Source organism: Lontra canadensis, unplaced genomic scaffold, assembly GCF_010015895.1.
Source record: "Lontra canadensis isolate GAN:19392208 unplaced genomic scaffold, GSC_riverotter_1.0 scaffold61, whole genome shotgun sequence".
Lineage (NCBI taxonomy): Eukaryota > Metazoa > Chordata > Mammalia > Carnivora > Mustelidae > Lontra > Lontra canadensis.
The window spans coordinates 997,036-1,019,637 of NW_022631055.1; the positions used below are offsets into that span (position 1 = coordinate 997,036).

General features: G+C 37.8%; 1 protein-coding gene and 1 long non-coding RNA gene across 8 annotated transcripts in view; one reads left to right on the top strand and one right to left on the bottom strand.

Moving 5' to 3' along the window:
* Nucleotides 1-6,993, bottom strand: part of LOC116879487 — a 21,791-nt gene extending 14,798 nt beyond the window's left edge. Inside the window, exon 1 of one of the 2 annotated variants that reach the window (XR_004385043.1) lies at nt 6,751-6,993. This is a non-coding gene — a long non-coding RNA (uncharacterized LOC116879487). The remainder of the gene's footprint in view (nt 1-6,750) is intronic. The other variant, XR_004385042.1, reaches the window with a different exon arrangement.
* Nucleotides 6,994-7,054: 61 nt separating this feature from the next.
* The window catches only part of PPP4R3B (protein phosphatase 4 regulatory subunit 3B), a 69,105-nt gene continuing 53,557 nt past the window's right edge, over nt 7,055-22,602 (top strand). Inside the window, exons 1-4 of one of the 6 annotated variants that reach the window (XM_032877734.1) lie at nt 7,055-7,182; nt 7,374-7,616; nt 8,921-8,976; nt 18,809-18,907. In XM_032877734.1, the coding sequence (XP_032733625.1) occupies nt 7,475-7,616; nt 8,921-8,976; nt 18,809-18,907 (297 nt within the window). In that variant the 5' untranslated portion in view covers nt 7,055-7,182; nt 7,374-7,474. Of the gene's footprint in view, nt 7,183-7,205; nt 7,617-8,920; nt 8,977-18,808; nt 18,908-22,602 lie in introns of those variants that run through there. The other 5 variants (XM_032877735.1, XM_032877733.1, XM_032877732.1 and 2 more) reach the window with 5 other exon arrangements.

The following is a 22,602-nucleotide window of genomic DNA, read 5'->3' on the forward strand; positions in this document are numbered from 1 at the left end:
GGGGGGGGGGGGGGGGGGGGGGGGGGGGGGCGGGGCAGGCTCCCCACCAAGCAGAGAACCTGATGCCTTGATCATGACCTGAGCCGAAGGCAGAGGCTTTAACCCACTGAGCCACCCAGACACCCTTGCAGGTGATTTTCCTAAAAACCCTTTCAGTTGGTACAAAACAATTAGTTAGAGCTAGTAAGTGTGCAATAACTATATAGGTATGCCAAAATAAATAGGTATCTTCTCCAGGAGTCAAAAGCTGCCATGATGTAAGCTCATTTCCACTCTCACTTTTCCAGGCTTCCAAGAGCTATCTTAGCAGTAAGTCTGCCCCATCCCCTTGGGTTAAATCTTTTGTTCCAAAGGTATCCCAGATCAATGAAATCTTGAGTATGTAAGGCCTTGCTCAAGGACCCTCAAAGTCCAATCCCAAGTGTACTTCTCTGGCTCCTTAGTAATACAATGCCAGATTATTTTTTCAATTCCTTCAGTGTGTAATCTCTTTCCTCCCTAGGCCCAGCAGTCCCTAGGCAGATTATGCTGAGATTTAACCCAGCTACCACAACCTCTCAGCTAGGATAAGAAATGAGAGCAACTACAGAAGAGGTCTTTTTGCAAGGGGAGGGAATTGTTACCTCTTATAGGAAGCCACTTCTGCAATCCCTGAGGGTTTAGGGGTATCTGCACAACCAACATCTTCACAGGTACCCCCATACCATATTTCAAGCTTTAGGATTACCCAACCAGGACCCTAACTGCATAGCTGAACATTCAGATATCTTTAGAGCTCTGTAACTCTGTCAAATCCTATGTCTGTTCTTTCATTGCAGGAAATAAAGGCCTTTTTTTTTTTGAAGCCCACTATCCCTCTGCAAGGCAGTAGTACAACTTAATTGGCCAGTTCTTAGGCCCAGGGAGTCCAAAACAATCCCCGCTGGCCACCAGCACTGGCCAGTTCTGCTATCCTTGTAGGCATTGTTTTCCCCGTATTTTTTAAATGCTTGAATCATTGTATAGACAACAACATTCCCCTCTTATGGGATGTTTTCCTAGGTCACTATTGGTCAAATCAGTAGTCAAGTGATCAACTCATGCCAAGGACTGAGTACACCATTCCACAAACCCCATCTTACTGCCTGATTTCTTACACTACTCCCTGTACCACCTATGTCAGTTCTGGCTCTTAAAATACAGATGCTAAGAAGGGATTACACATGTAAGATGCTGACTAGAGAAAATGTCTGTGAATGATAAAATAGGCTAAGGAATTCAAAGGGACAGCCTGTAGACTATAGTACAAGTTTGAACTCTGTAAAAGAGGGAAGGTAAGGAAATACTGGGTGGAAAGAGCTTCTGACTACAGTGTATTTCCAAGAAAGTCTCATCCAAACTGCTAAGGAGTTCCCCAAGGCAAAGTTGCCCATTGAAGGAGTTCTGCACTAGATAGTAAAAAAGACAAGTATAGTACCTGTGCTATGCTCAGTTAATGGCTGGAAGCAGCCAAAGGTCTTTATGGCCTCAGCTCAAATGCAATGGTGGATCCAAAGTGGTGGCAGCTGGCTATCAGTCCAGTATGTTCCCCAGAGTAGGTTCTCTTGAAGGAGATCTAAATGGTGCACTGATACAGCCATTGCATCAACCAAATACCAAAACAAATATACAACTATAGCAATTAAAACTGTCAACTACAGTTGACCAACTAAAACAATGAAAAGAGTAGTGAGTTCAGACTCAAATCCACATACATGTATGTATAAGTGTCTGTAGATTTAATAAAGAATGTGATTAAAATAGCATTTCAAATTATTTAATCTATAAATGATATTGACAAGTGGTTCTTCATTTGGAGGAAACACTTTTGGAATCCTACTTCACATATAACAAAAAAAAAAAAAATCCAAGGGAAATACAGAACATTAAAAAATACATAAAAACATGAACAAAAAAACAATCATACCTTTGTCAAAAATGCAAAATTAATCACACAGTTAAATATAATTTTTTTTAAGTATAGAGTCCAAAGGGCAAACATAATAAAAGAGACAAGAGCAGACAAAAGATTTTAACAAATGTCATTTGCATGACAAGCAGATGGTAGAGCAGTATAGCAGACCTTAGAACAGAGGAAGTTACAACCTAAATGGCCACAGAGGTGAGCAGAGAACAAATTATCTCTACAACAAATCAGAAAGGACCAGGGTTCAGAATCTGAGGACAGGGTCAAAGTCTATGTAGAGAGGGGCTACACAACTGGACCCCTTCCCAATCCTACATAACCAAAGGAATACCATCTCCCTCCACACACATACCCATACAAGCCCTCTGAACACTGCCACCCCCATCACCAACTCAGGAGACTGAGATTTATTTTATGAAATAGGAGAGACTTTTGATTTGCAGATATTAGTCACAGTAGTAGGAGATTGTGACAGCAGAGTTAAAAGGAGTGATTAAGTGAAAGCTTAAATACCAAACAGATGAAGGACCTCTTGCCTCCTTCCTCTGTCTTTACTCCATCAGGGTATGAGGGAATACCTGGAGAAACTACACTCACCCAGGGAAAAGACTTCCAAAAACATTTGGTAAGGTGAATAGGAGGGGCTGTGATTGAAAAAGAAAATCACCCCCAGGGAAAACCACCCCAACAGTCCATAGCGTGGCTTTTGAGAGCAGAAAGCCAGCCAGGGTCTGGCAGGGGCGAAACCATGAAGAGCTTTGTATGCCATTCTGAAGAACTTTATCCTACAAGAAATCAAAAACTGTTGAAAGATGCAAAAACAATATAATATGACCAAATTTGTTTCAGGACTATCATTCAGTAGTGTGTCAAGAATTGACTAGTTAGAAGCTAGAGATACCAATGTGGAGCTTTCAAAGATGTAATTTCATTTCAGTTGATTTGACAGGGTAGTTACTAAATTACCTGCTAGGGAGAATGTCAAATTGAGTAATAAACTTCCAACTTTCAACAGTTATTGAGTACTTGCTATGTTCCACGTCCTCTGCTAGGTACTAGAGATAAAATGGTGAGAAGAAACATAGTTCCCTTAACTCACAGAAATTTGTCATCTAGATGTGGAGACAGTTATTAATCAGAAATCATACAAATAAATGTAAAGCTACAAGTATGACAAATTTTACTACTGAAGGATGCATGGTGCTATGTGTAACCTGAAGACAAAATTGATATTCTGGTTGTCTTCCTATCTCTGATTTACCATATCGCATGGTGTAATATCCATAGGATTTGAGTGGGATTAAAACTCCAGGCTCCAAAGACAGGTTGATTTGCCTCAGCCAATCAGTGCTTGAAATTCCCTGGACCTCAGATCTCTGGGTTCAAGGGTAGGCATGTGACCTGTATTAGTCTAATCACAATGCAACTGGGAATACCTAAAGAAACTCCTTTTGCTGTGAAGAACTGTGGAAACTTGGGGGCTCTTCACCACTATCTTAAGATTCAAAAGGAGTTAGCCTGAGTATGAATCTGACAGAGCAGAATATAGAATTGAGAGGCAGAAGGAAATCAAGTTCTCGCTGATACTGTTGGGCCAATCAAATCTACCTGAGGTTCCTCTTTCCTTCTTATGAGCCAATAAATTCTCTTATCATTTAAACCACTTTGAATTGGGATTTTTGGTACTTGTAATATTCCAAAAGATATAGTCTAGACGGGGAAGTCAAAAGGGTCCTTGATGAAAGTGATAACTGTGGCAACATCTGAAGGATAAAGCAAGAATCTCCATGATATGACTGAAGGAACAAAGTTCCGACAAAAAAAGTGTCAATATTAACTTAGATCAAGTAAAACAGGTTGAAAAATGTTCAATGGCATTATTAACATAGATATCTTAAGTTAGTTTATAAAGAGCTTCACGATGAGAGCAAGGTGTTAGGGTGGGCAGTGTGATGGAAACCAGAATGGGTTCAATTGAAGAATAAGTGGGAGGTGAAGAAATGAAGGGAGTATAAACAACTTTAACCCTTAAACAGTTTGGCTGTAAAGAGGAAAAGAAATAGGAATGTGGCTAAGAGGATATAGGTTATCAGTTTTGATGGTTTACTTAAATTGCTTAAGGAAAAAAATTTAATGTGACTTAATCACCTTAAGAAAAAAATGAGTGAATATAGCAAAAAAACTTTCATAAAAGTATTTTCATAAAAACATCTAACAGAATGGGAAGGGTGAAAGTTTGACATTTCAAGGGCATGAGTAAGTGAAATGACAACCCAGTTTACCCTATACAGATTAAAAGGATATTTTTTTAAACCCTCAAGAATTAAAAAATATAACATGCCTTCCAGGGATATTGGCAATGATGGTAGATAATCTGGGCCATCACAGCTGGAAGAAAGGGTGCAATACTACTGGCATCTGATGGGTAAAAATAAGGGATGCTGCTAAACATCCTGTTTAGCATGGAACAATCTCACAACAAGTAATTATCCAGCCCAAAATGTTAGTGATGCAAATGCTGAAAAACCCTATTTTAGGAACTTAACATCAAGTATATCAAGTATATTAGAACACCTGAAATAATTCTGGTAAATCATTTATTATTTTAAGTTGGAAACCACTGGAAATGACACATATATACATAAATAGGACAGGTTTTAAATAAACTAGGGTTCCTGTGGACAACAGTATGAACAATATGTATAGTATTCCATTATATACATGTTTAAAAATACTGGTTTCCTTACTATCCTTCTCACTACAACCTCATGACTTTGTATTTGCTTTTCTGTTTTCTCATGCTTTCTTCACTTGGGAAAATGCAAGGCTGCCTGCCTCCCTTAGAGGCCTTCCTCAATAACACCATTACCTTTCCCAAGCTCACTAAACTTTTGCTACTCTTATATTTTGGCATTAATATTTATCAGTATCCGGCATGTATTTGTTTATTGTCTTTCCATCCTAGAATGTAAGCTCCATGAGAATAGGGACCTTTTCTATTTATTCACTGTATAAAACAGTGCCTAACATATAGTTTATGCTCAACAAATATTTGAATGATTGAGTAAATGCAGGAAATAACTTTTTTTTTTAAGATTTTTATTTATTTATTTGACAGATCACAAGTAGACGGGGGAGGAGGGGGGGAAGCAGGCTCCCCACTAAGCAGGGAGCCCAGTGCGGGACTGGATCCCAGGACCCTGAGATCATGACCTGAGCCAAAGGCAGACGTTTAACCCACTGAACCACTCAGGCGCCCCTGCAGGAAATAACTCTCGGTTTGTTTTTTTTTAAAGATTTTATTTATTTGACAGAGAGAGATCACAAGTGGGCAGAGAGGCAAGCAGAGAGAGAGAGGAGGAGGAAGCAGGCTCCCTTTAGAGCAGAGAGACCGATGTGGGACTCGATCCCAGGACCCTGAGATCATGACCTGAGCTGAAGGCAGAGGCTTAACCCCCTGAGCCACCCAGGTGCCCCGGGAAATAACTCTTGTTTCACAATTTTGTCCAGAGTTAGTTCTATTTGTGAGACATTAACCTCAACACATATAGTGTTAAGGTGACCTCTGTATAGTTTTCATTCCTTTAACTTACATATAACTTAACCTGTAAGTTCTTTGAGGCCAGCAACATTATGACTTTGTTCACCCTGTCCCCTCCGCCTTGAACACCTTCCCAAGCCAAACTTCAAACTCCTACTTAGGGATACTCTAACACCTAGTTCAAAACTTTATCTGTGAAGCTTCTCTGACTCAAGACAGGTTATTTTCTCTGGGCTCAAAATGCATTTGTGCACATCAATCACGGCAATTAATGGCTCTATTATTACATATAGCTCCTTGATTCAAACACATTTTCTCAAGTCCTTTATAGATCTTTCAAAAATGCGATGTATCCAGATTTTGAAATTAGAATTTTTTTTATCAGGCGTCTTTCTATGTAAGACGTCTCACGTTTTTAGTGCATCACCGAAGGGTGTCCACACAAACGATCTGGTCAAAACAAAACCACGTTTTGACGAAACCCCTGATAAGTAATGACTACAACCCCCAAGATGCGCTGCAGGATCAACGTGTGCGTCGTGTCTGTTTTCACCTTGCAGACTAATGGGTTGTAAAGAACTGACGACAGAGCAAGCTAGGAATTTCTTTAAAAACGTAAAGTATTCTGTGAAGAACGAACGAGGACTGAAATAAACGACTGCCCAGCACATGACTGGTATCCACAGGGGAATATTTGACAGTTAATGTGATGTTTGACAACGTGAATGCCCAGAGAATTCCTCCTCAGCTTATTCAGCGCAGACCACCTCCCGATAGATAACGCAAAAAATGCTCATAAGAGAAACTCAAAAGTATCAGAAGAATGCTCTTAGATGTGTTAGGAAAGTAGGTCCCCTCCACTTCCCTAAACTTCTCTGAAAACTTATTTTCCGAGTTCACAAACACGGGAAGAGCACTGCATTTTCGCAAAGTGGAAAGTATGCTTTTCAATGGCCAGCTACCAAATGCCTAATGGTGATAGGCTTTGGCGGGCAATAGGAATTTGTCAACACACTAATGTTCCACGGTATAATCGCCTGGTGGTCCATAGAACACTTCCTGAGATGTTTAACTCCCAACAGATTCTACGAGTTTTAGTGGGTTTCCGGTCCCCGTAACTTCCAGGGCTCAAAGTTCCTACATATTCAAAGAAAGAAATTTAAGTTATTTTTCTCCCCTAGGCTGACAGGGTCAGCTTCCATTAAGGAGTGCGGGCACATTTCCTTCCTTTTCGCCCAGGGTTAGTCCGTCCAATGATGCGTACCTCCCAGGTATGCTTTACTTTTTCCTCAGAGCTGGGTCCCACGGCTCGTCACACACCCGGTGCAGCCAGCAACCGCTCGAAGGAAGATCCAAGCCTCCGCTGTCGCTTCTGGCTCTGAAAGGAATCTCCCAGCACCAAAGGCGACAAAGAACTCGCGAGAACCGACCACCCGGCCGAGATCCCGCGCCAGCAGGCGGGACCCAGAAAAGAGGAAGTCGCACTTAGACCCTCCCACTTAGATCCTGTACCCCGCCCGCCTCGCGAGAACACCGAGCACCGCAAGCTCGGGAACCGCGTGCGGAAAGCCGAGGCATCGCGCATTGGGCTCGTCGGCCGCCGTAGCCCCTGCTAGGACAGCCCGTGCGAGCCTGCTGGAGGAGGAAGAGAAAGGCAGAGAGAATCGGGTTACAAGATGGCGGATCTGTAGTAGTTCCGCGGCGGCGGCGGCGGCGGCGGCGGGAGAGCGAGCTCTGGGGGGCAAAGGGAGTGGAGGGTGGGCGTGTGCGGAGGTGAAGTGAGAGGTTACCGGGACTCCGGGCGGAGAGGTCTTGGTGACTCTTGTTGCCCCTTCCCGCGACTGAACCTTGGGAGCCATGGTGAACTTGGGCCTCTCCGGAGCCGCCGCCGCCGCTGCCGCCACCGCCGCAACGGTCTCTCAGGAGTGAGGGGCGCGGACGAGGTGAGCGAGGAGGCGGTGGCCGGGGCGGTGGGGACAGCAGCCACCATGTCGGATACGCGGCGGCGAGTGAAGGTCTACACCCTCAACGAAGACCGTCAGTGGGACGACCGAGGCACCGGGCATGTCTCCTCCACTTATGTGGAGGAACTCAAGGGGATGTCGCTGCTGGTTCGGGCTGAATCCGACGGTAAGGTTATTGGAACATAAGATAGGGGGCAATCAGTGCCTCCGGTTTGGGCCCAGCCCTGGTGTTTAGGCCCTGGGCTGGGTACGGTTACTACCACATCTTGGGACGGCACATTGGTTTTGTGCCTGCACTTCTGTACGGTAAAAACAAACTACTTTGTCCGGATTTACCCTCAGTCAAACGTTGATTCTGTTCCCCCGCCTCCTGTCCCTATTAAGGATTTGACCCCTTCCTCTCCAGTCTTCGCCTTTGAGTGAAAACGGAGGAAGTAATGAGAGACAGAATAGTTTTCTTCTCGTCCTAGGGAGCTGACCTTTCTCCTCCCTTTATTTTTTTGTTTTCTTATGCATTATATGTCTATTTCAAAAAGCTTAGTGAAACTTTACTTTCTGAGTGGACTTTTTTTTAAAGTCCATTTTTTAAAAACCCGCTTGCCCCAGTCGACAGGTGCTGGGGAAAACCAAAAAGCACCTTTTCCTGCAGTTATTGCAGACTGTTGCCACGATACATGCACGCACAAGCATATCTGTAGTCTAGGATCCCCCCAGGCTGCCTTTGTAGAGGTTGCCATGAAAAAGTGGGTGCTTTACAACCTAAACAAGTTAGGACACCAGTACAGATTGTAAACTTAAATCCGTTGGTTTATTGTACGAGTCATATGTGAAGTATTTTAATTATAAAATGTAGAGCGTAATGAAAACCTTTCTCGCTGTAATCTGAACGCCTCGATTTGAGCAGTTATGTGCAGATAACAGAAAAATAACAATCTTAGATTTATTCTTGTACTTTGTACTCTTTACCTTTTGTTTTGAATAGGTATGGACATTTATTTCTATATGAAGTGTCCTTCATTTTGTTAAGGAGTAAAGCAAAAATGCCGTTCTGTTATTTGTGTACTAAGTACTTAGATTCCTGTTGTGGTCCTTTGTAATTTGTTTTGTTAAACTGAAAATGCAATAAAATAACTTTGTTAAAAAGAGCTTGGCTTCAAGTGGTCATTTAGACCTCAAAGTTTTCATTTCAATAAAACTTTAATGGACATCTAGTCTTCTTATATTTTGGGTCTGAATGTTGATCTTAGGTGTTTTTTTTTTTCCTCTAAGGGTTATATACGGGGGATAAGATGGTGTGTTCTATATAAAGCACAGATCTGAAGAGAAGAACATGAATCAGAATACATTTGATTACTTCACATGTCTAGGGGAAGAGAACAAGTTTTTTTTTTTTTCTTTAAATTCATATTCAGATATTTTATTCAGAATTTTACAAATTGAAACTTACAAATATTATTTTTTATCTTTCAGGATCACTACTCTTGGAATCAAAGATAAATCCAAACACTGCATATCAGAAACAACAGGCAAGTAGTTGTTTATCTTTAATTTGAAAGACCATCTGTGATCAAGGAAGTATTAATCTGACAAAGATGGGAAAGCTTTCCTGACAAGAAAAAACATGTTTGGTAAACAGAGTTACACATTCTATGTATTTCCCTGTAGGTCAAAAGTTTCAAACTGAGAAAGTGAAAGTTTTTGTACTGGCAGTAATTTATTGTCTTTGAATTGAGCCACTGTTGGTTTATGTTAGAATACAGTGTATTCATTGGTCTTATTTACAGAGAGTCAGGTATCTTTTTTACCCTGTATACTAAGCCTTTTATTCTCAGTCACATTGAAGGAAATGACATAAAAGAAAATTAAAAGGGGTACTCTATAAAGCAAGGAAAGCCTATTTGTGGTGTGAAATTCAATCCTTTGACTCAAGCAAAGGTAGAGTTTTTGAAATAGAAGCACTTAAATCCTGTTCTTTAATTATGTATTTTTAATATAATCAGTGGATACTTTATAAAAAGTGTACATTGCCAATCATGTAATATTTTCTGTTAATATTTATTGTCTTATTTGGGAAAAGAAAACCTGTGTTGTGTTTTAGTGTGCCCAGTTACTTAATCTGGAAATGGCAGCGGTGATTCGACCTATCTTCTGTGAATGTTTTTTATCATGGAAGATTTTAAAATTGATAAGTATAGAAAATGTGTGTCTGTGTAACACCACCAAATTTAACAATGTTAACATTATACCATGTTTGTTTCTAATTTTTGTAATGTTGAACACTGTGGATAGAGTTAAAGCCCCCTTTGTGCCCATCTTATTCTATCCATTCTCCATCCTTTATAGGTAACCACTATTTTGAAGTTGCTGTATTATTTCTGTATATGCTTATATACCTTATCTGCATATGTATGTATCCATAAATAATATGTAGTGTTTGTGTGTTTTTAAACTTTACACAGTTGATCTCATGCTCTTACATGTACTCTGATTTTACACTCAGCAGTTAATTGGAAGATTTGTTGATGTTAACAATGTAGATTTAGGTTTTTTTTAAACTGTATAGCATTCTTCTTTTATGATATACACCTATTGTTAGACATTGGGATTATTTCCTGTGTGTGTGTGTGTGTGTGTGTGTGTGGTGTAAAGTGAGTATGACAGATTTTTTAAGGAAAAGATAAATTATTTTAGGATTATATTTACATCATCAATACGTACTTCAAGTTCAATGAAAATTTGGATGCCCAGAAATACTTCACAGTTGAAAGAATGAAATCATGTCTGTTGCACAGCTCGTTATTAGTAAAGGTCTAACTGTTAAACAATTTTTGTGTGTGTGCAATACATTCTTAATCATGTCTTTGAAATATTTCAATTTTCAGTTAATAATTTTTTTCCTTCTGCTTAGAAAGTACTGCATGTCTTTGATGGAGAATCAAATTAAACATTTGTCCTGTATTAAACACCTGAAAAATGTTTCCTATACCTTAGACATTTAAGTAAATTTAATTTCTAAGTCAGCCAAGCAGATGGTTATTCTCTGTCTTTGCATGGAATTTTACCAGGTAGCTACTTTTGTTGTATTTTTTGTTGGCCTCCTTTTTTCTGGGGAAAGAAATAACTGTTTTGTTATCTTTTTTCCCCCTATCTGCACAAATATAAAATTCTCAGAAACTGTCTTCTTAAATGTGACTTCCTACAAATTAATTATAATATGGGTTCTTCTCAGATTGTGTATAAGATTCTTTAACTCTTGTTACTATCAGATCACATGTGGTGGAGGTTTGTGTATAAAATAGCCCTCCAACATTTGTCCAAAAATACATGATGTTTCATTAGGAACTTTGGAACATGATTTTCTGTGTAATATTACTGTGCTCAAAAACTTAAGTATTGGAGAAAAAAGTATTTATTTTTAAAACTTTATGCTATTGGGAAAAATGTTTTCCGTAATTAATCATATTTCAATAATATGCTATTGGGATTTTTAAGTATTTTTTTTCTAACTGAATTACCTTTACCAAATAACATTAAACTATAAGAGAACTTTGTGGCACTGAAAATAATATGGAAAAGCTTTGTATTTAAGATTGAAAAATGTGTAATTGGGGTCACTTGTTTTGTTTTCTTTATTTTTATTTAAATTGAGTGCACTTTTCTAATAGAATCAAAGAGCAATTTAAGAATTCTCTTAAACTTAGTTTCTTTGTTATGGATATGGTTTTTTCATTTTTTTTTCACCAAAATCTTGTTCAGTTTGCACTTTTTACCAGATTATACAAATTGGGATTTCCAAAACACAATGATGTTTTTCTGTGTTCATTAGAATGTCATTGTTTAAGTTATGCAATATATTAGTCCAGAAAATAACCATTTCCAGAGATTATATGAAATATATGGATCATTCTGGGTTTTAATTTTTAAAAGACTTGAGTGAATGAGAATGTTCATAGTTGGTATTTTGCTACAAAATACATTGAATAAATTCAAAGCAGACTATTTAAGATTCTTTTTTAACATTGCAGTTCTAAAATGAGCCAAATTCTGAATGATGGGCTCAAAATAAGTTAGAATGAGTTGAATTGGGATGTCAGATGACCCCATATCGATAGGTCATCATTGATTCACAACACTTTCTTGCTTCAGTACTGTGGACTATAGTGAAGTTGTTAATGGGAAGAAGATAAACTTAAAGGAGCCAATAAACTTGTTAAGTGTTTAAATACATTGGAAACAAGAGAATGATGATACAGTAGAACATGAAAATAGTGTCTGATACATGTCAAAATTTAATTTTAAGTTATTTAGAATCCATCCTAAAATTATTTAGTTATTTAGAATCAATCCTAAAATTTGACTAAATCAAAAGCAGAGTCATAGAGATGTATACCTTTCATATTTAATACAGTTTTAATACAATTTGTGTTAATCGGGTTTAGGAAAGAAGTACAAGGAAGTCCCAGTCCTTGGTTTTATTGGGAGACAAGATGTAACAGGTGAAACAATTATGTATTGATAATAAACTATCTGATAAAGGGTTTTAACCCAGTCCTTATTGAAAGCCCATGAAAGCATTTAACAGATGAGGCAATTAGGGCACAGAAAATTCAAGTTTCTTGACTGAGATTTTACAGCAGGTATGTACCAACACAGAATTTATATAAAGCAGTTTCATTCCACAGACTTGGACAGTAGAAAATTTTAAAAAGGAGAGATTAATTTGAGCTAGAATTTTAAAGAAAAATTTCACTCTCTCTGATGGTGTCTGTTGAAGGAATTGTGATAGGGAAGGAAATAGTACACCTGACACAAAAGTTATTAAGGCTCTTGACAGCAGAGCTTTCTTATTTGTGAGCTTGGTTTACTAAACAAAAGGGAGCTATTCTAGATTCTTGAGTAGGGGCCTAACATGATGAAAATGATACTGCGTTTAGGAAGCAAGTGTGGCAATGTTATGAATAATGAATTGGGGGTAGAGCGGAAATAAGAGCTTTAGGAAGCAAGACCTTTTACTATAATTCAGATGCAGGAAAATGAAACACTGTTCAGTGTAGTAAATGGAATTGTAAAGAAGAAATAGAGCTCCAGTATATTAACAAGAAAGTACTGGAAGATTTGGAGAATGATTAAATATGACAGAGAAGGAATCAAGGGTCACTAGTAGTGTTTTCAGTCTTGGGGCCAGGGAAATGATGGTTCTATCCAGAAACTGAGAAGGTGACAAGAAGGCAGGTCATTTGGCTAGTGGCTTGTTCATTTCAAAAAAGCAAAAATCCCTCTTTGTTTATTTTGGATAGATAATACATTCACATCTTTAAAAATTTAGAAAGTATTTGGTGAAGTCTCTCCCACCCTGAACTCCATCCATAGTTTCCCTTGCTAGAGGCCACCAGTATTGCCAGTTTCTTGCGTTTCTTCCTAGAGGTTTTATGCATGTGTAAACAAATAGGTATACAATCACATACACATTTGCATAAATGCATTGCATAAATGATAGCATACTCTATACTGTTCTGTTATCTTTGGTTTGGATTTTTATTTTTTTCACCCCTTCTCCACCTGTGGTTTAGATTTTTAAAGTTGAAAAGCTTTTGAATATTTTCAGCAGAAGAATGACATGATCCAAACTAGTAACATCAGTGTGTGGAATTGAAGAGAGGCAATAACTGGGAGAGTAGTTGAGAGATCACAGAATAATCCAAGCAAGATCTAATGTTGAACTGGGTCAGGGTGATGTCAGTGAAGATGGAAAGAGGCGGATGGATTTGAGATATGTGTATATATAGAAGATAGAATTGACAGGACATGCTGCTGGGTTAGGTATTTGGTAATCAGGAAGAAGATCTAGTCAAGAGGAAGAATAAGCAATTGGAAAGAGTAGAGAATCAGGAAAGCGTGTTGTCCTGAAACCAAGGGAGAACAGAATTTTGTTAAGGAGAGGGACAGTCAATGAATAGCTATTCATATCCTTCAAAGGTAAGATTGAGACTATTCTAGGTTTTAGCTAGAACATTGCCAAGATAAAGGTGGAGGTGAAAGTTTTGAATGCTGAGTTAAAATAACAGCATGGGTTTGTAATGAGTAGAGTCTATTCTAGCTATAGATCACAAGCATGAGTGGAGGACATGAATTAATAGGTTGGGAAGGTTGGGCAGTAATGGATAGAGGGATGTTCTGGGTGGTGGTTTGGAATGGGACTAAGGAGAAATCCTTGGAAATCAAATGAAGGGGGTTCTTACATAGGAGTCCAGATAGATGCCTAGATAAATACAGTTCCTCTGGGCGGGAGGTTAGGAAGCAAATTATTGAGAACTTTGTGTTCTTTTAGAATTGTTTATATTTTTTATGGGGCATAGTAGGAGGGACATGGGTTTAGAGCTGAATACTGTTAATTAAGTTTTTTATTTCATTATTTCAAATTTCCTGAGCAAATTTTCTTTGAATCTTACCTTTTAAATGAAGATACTACCTATGTCATGTAATAGTTGTGAATTAATGTATGAAAATGCTTTAGCATGGTATGTGACAAATAAGCTCAATAAGAGAACTGTAGTCATAATCTCATCAGTCGTACTCCTCTTTTCCAGTGAAGAAAGAAAAATCAAAGAGGTTAAATACTGTGTTGAGTCATGGAAATAGTGGACAGTGAAACTGAGTGGTGCTCAGCTCCTAATGCAAGTCTGGGGTTATTCCCATTATATCCAAATATATTTGGATTTTAGGAAGATACTAGTATTGTTTTTAGCAATAGCATCATGTCTGTCTTAGACTGTGTCTTATACCATACTATATTTTAAAAATCCATCTCAGAATAAGTTGAGGTCAAATACCCATTAGAAGCTACTAGAGAACTAGATGTTGCATCATATGTCTGGTTAATCACACTTATTTTCAGACTTCTAAATTGATTTTGAATCTGCAAATCGAAGTCTACAAATCTGATTATTTCTGTTCTCCCTTTTAAAAAAATAAGCAATCCTTTTGAAAAACTTCAGCTCTGTCTGTATTGAATTTCATCAGAGTGGTTGGGGCAAAGATAGGGTCTGACAGGCAGTAGGATCTCAAATATTTCATGAGTGGATTCATTCATGTTAATGCACTAGAGAGGTGAACTGACACTGATAATCCATTGGTATGTTAGACTATTGTGTATGTATCACAGGTGGCTTTGTGAGTATAATTTAAAACCTGGAGACCCTTTCCATAGAAAAGATGTTAAAAGCACCCAGTTTTAAATACAATTCTAAGGTATGATTTAGACCTTGAATTAAGAACCTTTGATTTAAACAGTATTCACCTCAAGAATGTATTTTTAATATTTAAGATCAGAAGTGACCATTTCTTAAATAAAACTACATTGTAAAAATCTGATTCAGTAAAAGCTAAATTATCAAGCCTCTCCAGCTCATGTCTTAACTTCCATTCTGGTGTTAGACTTAATCACCTTTCTTACTTTTTTAAGGGACCGAACCAAATAAAACTGACTTTTTCTATTCTCCCTGCAGGCTCATTTTAAATCTGATTTCCCTGGGGATATAGTGGTGGTTAAATGTTTAGTTGGTAGAGAAAAACTGTTAAGCTTCTCTTAGTTTAAACAGGCTTTAATAATGTCACAAAGATTTGTGTGTCACACACAAATGAGCAAAAAATATAATACAAAGGGCACAGCATTTGGAAACAGACATTACCTCTAAAACTGAGCTTGACTTTGGGATATGTAAGAAACCCTGCGTTTTGACACTTTTTGTTTTGTTTTAAATGTTCTTATGCCACCTTTGTGCTCTCTTACTTAGGAGCTTTTACTGTGATCTTTGTGATAAGCAGTTATTAGAAGTACTTCTTAGGGTTTTTTGTTTTTTTGTTTTTAATTGAAATAGTAGGTTTCCAGGGAGGGGAAGAGGAAAGGATGGGATTTGTAACCCATTTTGAGTAGATTTTATAGAGCTGGAAAGTGTCTGCTCTGATGGCAGTTCCCTATCCTCTGTAACCAGCCAGAGATAAACTTAGGTAATGTTTTCAAATTTGACTTACAAAAGAATTATCAGAGACCCTTGTTAAAAATAAGAATTTGGGGTGTCACTCCAAGGGAGCATGGGAATTTGTATATGTAACCATCACCCAAGGTCAGTCCTCTTTATATTGAAAAAGGATTCTGATTCTGAATATAAATCCCATTTAGTTTCTGGGGTTTTGACTGGCTTAGGGAGAAGACTTTACATTAAGAAGAAACAAACAAGAAAATTTTGAAGAAGCGGACTTAATTACCTTAAGTCAGACTTGATAGCTTACTGGGACTTCTGCTCAGAAGATAGATGGGAACCAAATTGGAAAGGGCCCTGGGTGCCTGGATAAAGTATTCTGGATTTCATCCTGTTGTACTAGTGATCTCCAAGATGGAATGCACATTATATATAAAGCTTTGAGATTTGAGAAGAAGCCTGCTTAAATATTTTAATCAAAAGAAGAAATTGACTTTTGCTAATACTTAATAAGCAAGTGGTCAGAAGTTAAAAAAAAAATAGACATGGTATTCTAAAAGTAAGACTTCCATAAAAAATGTTCCCTAACTACTGTGAATTACAGTAGCCTGCATGTGTAGATAACTACTTATAGATATTTTCCAATTTCAGCTGACCTGTAACCCTAATAAAATGAACATATGCCTTAAAAAGGCCTGAAAGCGATAATGTAAGTAGAAATGAACATGATAATGGTAAAACTGACATCTATACTCCTTGTTAATCTGTCAGCAAGTAATAACGCAGAAACAATGGTAAAATCTCACGAAGGTGCCTGTGTGGCTCAGTTGGGTGTAGATGCCTTCAGTTTGAGTCATGATTTCAGGGTCCTGGGATGGAGCCCCATGTTGGGTTCCCTCTGCCTCTCTTCCCTGATTGTGTGCTCTCTCTCAAATAAATAAAATCTTTAAAAAAAAAAATAGATTTCACAAGAAGTTGCTCTTCCCCCCAAATTCAGAATTATTAGAAGGATGGCATTAAATACAGATTTGCATCTACTGTCATTTGTGTGTATATACTGTGCCCTAAGTGTATATTGGGTCTTAAAATGCTGACTAATAATGGTATGGAGCCCAAACAGTTCAAACGTTTTTAAATGATGCTTAGTTTATCTTTATATAAAGGTTTTTATTTCTATTTTAGTGTATGTTTTATAGAGTATTGCTGTACCAATATCCGTGAGTGTAATGTATAAATAGTTCAAGACATACAAATAGAGTACTGGAGATTGCTGTTTGATGAAGCTGTTTGAAGGAGAGCTCTAAGAAGTTGACTCAGGTTGAGTAAAGCACATGAGCCTGAGTGTGTTTCCTAGACCTTTAACCAGAGGAGCTTTGTCTTTATATCTTCTTTATTACTTGAAGATTCTTTTCTTATTTTTTTTTTAAGATTTTATTTATTTATCTGACAGACAGGGATCACAAGTAGGCAGAGAGAGAAGAGGAAGCAGACTCCATCCCTGGACCCTGGGATCATGACCTGTATTGAAGGCAGAGGCTTTAACCCACTGAGCCTACCAGGCACCCCTTGTTACTTGAAGATTCTTAGTAAAAGTTTACTTGTAAAAAGAGTTCTGCTGGGTTTTTGTTTTTTTTTAAAGGTTTCAAAACCTCTTCTGTATATGGCAGGAGCCACAGAAAGTTTTTGTTTTATTTTATTTTTGAAGGTGAAATACATTTTTCTTTATTACACAGCTAGAAAATGTAGAATTTTTTAAAATATTTTTATTTATTCATTTGAGAGAGAGAGTGCAAGCAGAGGGGAGATGTAGAGGGAGAAGCAGTCTCCCTGCTGACTTGGGAGCCTGATGTGGAGCTTGATCCCAGGGAGCCTGATGTGGGGCTTGATCCCAGGACCCCACGATCACAACACAAGCTGAAGGCAGATGCCCAACCAACTGAGCCCCCCAGGTGCCCCACAGAAAGTTTTTATATGGAAGGATAAATTTTAGATAAAATTTTAGAATATGTGGTTAGCAAATTTTCCTTCCAAGGAGCACAGCCAGGCAGAAGAGAGAACACAGTTTTCCAGCTGTTTTTCTTACCTGATTAAACAGCAAATAAGTATTAATCTGAGACCTGGATTAATTGAAGGATATTTTTCCTTTACAGATTAAAGCTATCAGAGTTTTAAAGTGTTTTGATTTTGAAGACTTTGTTTATCTGAGACTCTTTTTAGTATTACATATTTTAATACTAAGTCACAATATTTAGAAGTATTAGATGAACAATTATTAGTTATAAGGTATTTTTGTAGATTATATACTTGGTAATTAGGATGTAAACATGTATATTTTCTTCTTTTTTTTTTTTAAGATTTTATTTATTTGACAGAGATCACAAGTAGGCAGGGGGACAAGCGGGGGGGGGGGGGGGGGGGGGGGGAGGAGGAGGAAGCAGGCTCCCTGCCTAGCAGAGAGCCCGATGCGGGACTCGATCCCAGGACCCTGAGATCATGACCTGAGCTGAAGGCAGAGGCTTAACCCACTGAGCCACCCAGGCAGCCCCATATATTTTTTTTTTTTTTCTTAATGTGTATTTTCTGAAAGTCAAAGTTTTAATCATACTAAACTTTCGTTGTTACATATCCTTTTAAAAAACTGTCCATTTCATTGAGTGTTGCATAATGATTTTTTGTGTTTAGATGTGTCTGTGTTTTAATTTAAACCCAAACTTTGGTTTTTAATAAAGGGATTGACAACTTTTTCCTAAAAGCTTAACTGACTTTTTGTTAGTGATACAATTAAGGACATTAGTAGAAAAAACACCTAAACCCTGGGGTTCTTAATTTCTTTACAAACTAAGCTGCTAAAGTGTTGGTAATACTTAGAGCTAGAGTATATTCATTGCATCATTGTTTTGAATTCTTTCATATCTTGAAGGCTTTTCCAGATTCAGAGGAGAGAGGCAGTAGAGGATTCAAATGTCTACATTACAGCTTGGCCAAGAGTGGCTAAATTTTCCACTCGACATTATCTTGGTAACCTGAGCTAGAGCCTGCTAAGTTCTATGTTTTAATATTTTATATTAAATAAATTTATATTAAAAATACATAAATAAAAGTATATATTTTAATATTTAATAAATAATAATACTTTCTGTTTCAGAAAATAGCTCAATGTCATTTTAATACCCAAACTGTTCCATTGCCAATATATTACTAAGTTTCAAAGGCTAGCAAAATACAGTTACATTATGTCAATTGAGTGTACATTAATTACACTCATCAGAGGGCATTTGTCATCACTATGCTTTTTCCTGTTCTCTTGATGTCTACTTCGTAGTTATTTCTTTTTTAGCTTTTCTAGTGTGATGATGTAAAAATCTTTATTTTTAAACAGGATACGTTAATTGTTTGGTCGGAAGCTGAGAACTATGATCTGGCTCTAAGTTTTCAGGAAAAAGCTGGCTGCGATGAGATTTGGGAAAAAATTTGTCAGGTAAGGTTTTTTAAATAATTTGCATTCTTGACTTTTTTTTCTTTTTTACCTGAAAGAATATATTAGAATGTGGAGAGAGCATGTATTTATCACTTTAAAGTTTGATAGAATATATTCATAATTAATAAAAGGTCAGTAAATAATTAAGTTCTAAGTCTTTGAGGTTTTTCTTTAAAATTTGGTCACCTGCTTGCCTAATGTTTATGAATACTGTATGCCAGACACTAATGATTGAAAGTGCTCATGACTTCAATTCTAAAAGAATTTATAATATGGCAGAATATAAGATAGGTGGTAACTCTCAGGTACCTGGAACTTTTTTTTTTTATGATTTATTTTTAGAGAGGGATAGAGGAAGCACACAGGTGGAAGGAACGGCAGGAGAGAAACTCTCAAGCAGTCCCCACTCAGATCCCAACATAGGGCTCAATCCCATAACCCTGAGATCATGACCTGAGTTAAAATCAAGAATCAGATGTTCAACCTGCTGTGCCACCCAGGCACCCCTACCTCTTTTTTTTTTTTTTACTGGTTTTTATTTTAGGGGCACCTGGGTGATGCAGTCAGTTAAGCATCTGCTTTCAGCTCAGGTTATGATCCCAGGGACCTGGGATTAAGCCCTGCTTCATGCTCCCTGTTCAGCCAGGAGCCTGCTTCTCCCTCTCCCTCTGCTCCCTGCTCCCAATACACACTCACACACTCTGTGCATGCTTTCTCTCTCTCAGTAAATAAATCTTAAAAAGGAAAGTTTTAATTTTAGAAGTTCAGATTTATAGAAAATACAGAGAGAGTTCCTATGTACTTTCTTCCCTGACACCTTCTCCTCCAGTTCTTCCTGTTAATAGTCTCTTGTATTTGTAGGATACACTGGTCATAATTGATGAGTTAATATACATACGGTGTTACTGTTCATTATTATTATTACTCATACATTATTATTAGCTAAAGGCTATCTTTTATTCAGATTTCCCCAGTTTATTTATTTCACTTATTTATTTTCTTAGATAGAGAGTGTGTACAGTTGAGCATAGGAGGGGCAGAGAGGGAGAGAGAGAGAGAATCTTATGCAGTCTCCATGTCCAGCATAGAGCCCAACTCGGGGCTCGAGTTTCCGACCCTGAGATCATGACCTGAGCTGCAATCAAGAGCCATTGCTTTAACCAGTTGAGCCACCGATTGAGCCACCCAGTCATCCTAGTTTTTCTCAGTTTAAGACGTAGTGTCCTTTTTCTGTTCCAGGATTCCATTCAGTATACCATACTACATTTAGAAGTTGGATGTCTCCTTAGGCAGATACAGTCTGTGACAGCTGGTAACTGGAATTTTAAATTAACCATAACATTTTAACAATTATTTTCTATAAATTGGATCACTTTTTCAGCAGTTGCCTAGTGTAATATTCTGTTCTAGTGTTTTTAACTCTTGTCATTTTCACTTTTATCAGCTTTTCTTTATAGTGATTCTGATTACTGAAGGTTCTTGAGTTAGTTTTAATGCATCTGACCACAGTAATTTTTTTCCTTAGTCTTCTCAGTAACATTGCCACACAGTGCAAGAAAGTATAATATGAACCTTCTCATTCTATAGAAAGCTTATTTAATGGCTGGCTCTAGGTCACAAATCTAAACTGGAAGTAGATGGTTTGTTTCTTTCCACCTCATATCTTACTAGGTATATATCAGATATTAATGGAGCATTATTAGTATGCACTATTAAATAGAAGAATTTCCATTGATGAACAGATGAAAACACTGGTAAATATGATTTTGCTAAATATGTAAATTTAAAATATACATAAGAATATAACACAGATTGTTTTGTTATTATTTTGCCTTTGTATTTTGCCTGTCTTTAAACTTATGGGCGTTGATGAAGAGAAGGTCCTAATACTTAATTCTTGTGTGCTCTCCGCAAGATTGAGATTGAATTTTATGTTTGCCAAGTTTTCTGTAAAGTGAGATGTAAGACTTAAAAATGATCTCTGTTGCAGATTCAGACACATGCAGTCCACAAAAACTTGCTGCTCTGTTCTGGATTCAGGAAACCTTAATCATGCATGCATTCATCTATAAAATGAGGGGAAAAAACTGGTCCATGAAAATAATGAAAGCATACTGAAGGATATAAAACTTCAAAAATAAAAAAGGGAAACACTACTGTTCAGAATATTAACAGTATAGGGGCGCCTGGGTGGCTCAGTGAGTTAAAGCCTCTGTCTTCGGCTCAGGTCATGATCCCAGTGTCCTGGGATCGAGCCCCACATCAGGCTCTCTGCTCGCCGGGGAACCTGCTTCCTCTTCTCTCTCTTCCTGCCTCTCTGCCTACTTGTGATCTCGTCTGTCAAATAAATAAATTAATCTTTAAAAAAAAAAAGAATATTAATAGTATATAAAGATTAAACTTTTTATTATAAGTTCCTGAAAAGTGATACTTTGTTTTGTAATCTCCCTCCTCCAATAGTGTGGCAACTGGCACATGTTGTGTGTGTGCTCAGTACATATTTAAAGAATGAATGAATAAGATAGAAGATAAACATCTTACTTAGAACTGGGATGTTAAGGGCTCCTGGGTAGCTCAGTCAGTTAAGCGGCTGCCTTCAGCTCAGGTCACGATCCCAGAATCCTGGGATCGAGTCCCACATTGGCCTCACTGCTCATCGGAGAGTCTGCTTCTCCCTCTTGCCTCTTGCCCTCCCCCTGCTTGTGCTTGCTCTCTGTCTCTCACTTGCTCTGTGTCAAATAAATAAAATCTTTTGAAAAAATAAAATTAAAAAAAAGAAGTAGGTTGTTGGATTACATTTCTCCTGGAACATATATTTATATGGTGGATGATATTTCAGCATATTACATTATGCCTACTCCCCTCCCACACATCAGCATGTACTGTTTAATATTAATTCCTGGATCTATATATATTCTGAAGATTTGGTGCTGAAGACTTGGTACATTTGTCCTGGAAAGTTTTGCTGAAATTTGTTTACTATTTTTCACTCATGTTTTTCAGTTCCCACAGCCACTGTCGGATTCACTTTTTTTTTTTTTTTGGTGAGAAAGACTCACAAATCTCCACAAAGCTGTTATATTTATCATTATAGTTTATTACAATGAAATGATACAGATTAAAATTACCAGTGGGAGAAGGCACATAGGGCAAAGTCTGGGGCAGTTCCAGGCTTGAGCTTCCAGTTTTCTTTCTCAGGATTCTTATGCAGACAGCACTTACTTCCAGCAGTGTTGTGTGGCAACCTGCACATAGTATTGCTGACCAGAGAAGCTTACCCCAACCTTTGTGTCCAGTATTTTCATTGGGTGTTAGTCTTATAAGCAGGCTGACTGCCCTGACTTTAGTTTCCAGCACCTCCACAGGTTGAGCTAATAATGTGTGGTCCAAGACCTCCACTATAAACCACCTAGTTACCCACACACAGAATGTCTGGCATAGCCCAGTGCTCCCAGGTGAACAGAAAACACTCATGTCAGACAGGATATTAAAAGTGCTTAGAGGTTACCTCTCAGGAGTTAGGCAAGAGCCAAATCTTTTCTTTAGGCAAGACTAATCCTTAACTGCAAAGGCCACCCCTTGCCAAGACTCATAGCAAAATGATTATATTTGTCTAAGCATCTATATTTAGTATAGTATTTATATGACAGAGCAAATATCAGTATGAATATGCCTAATATTTAGAGGAGCCATTT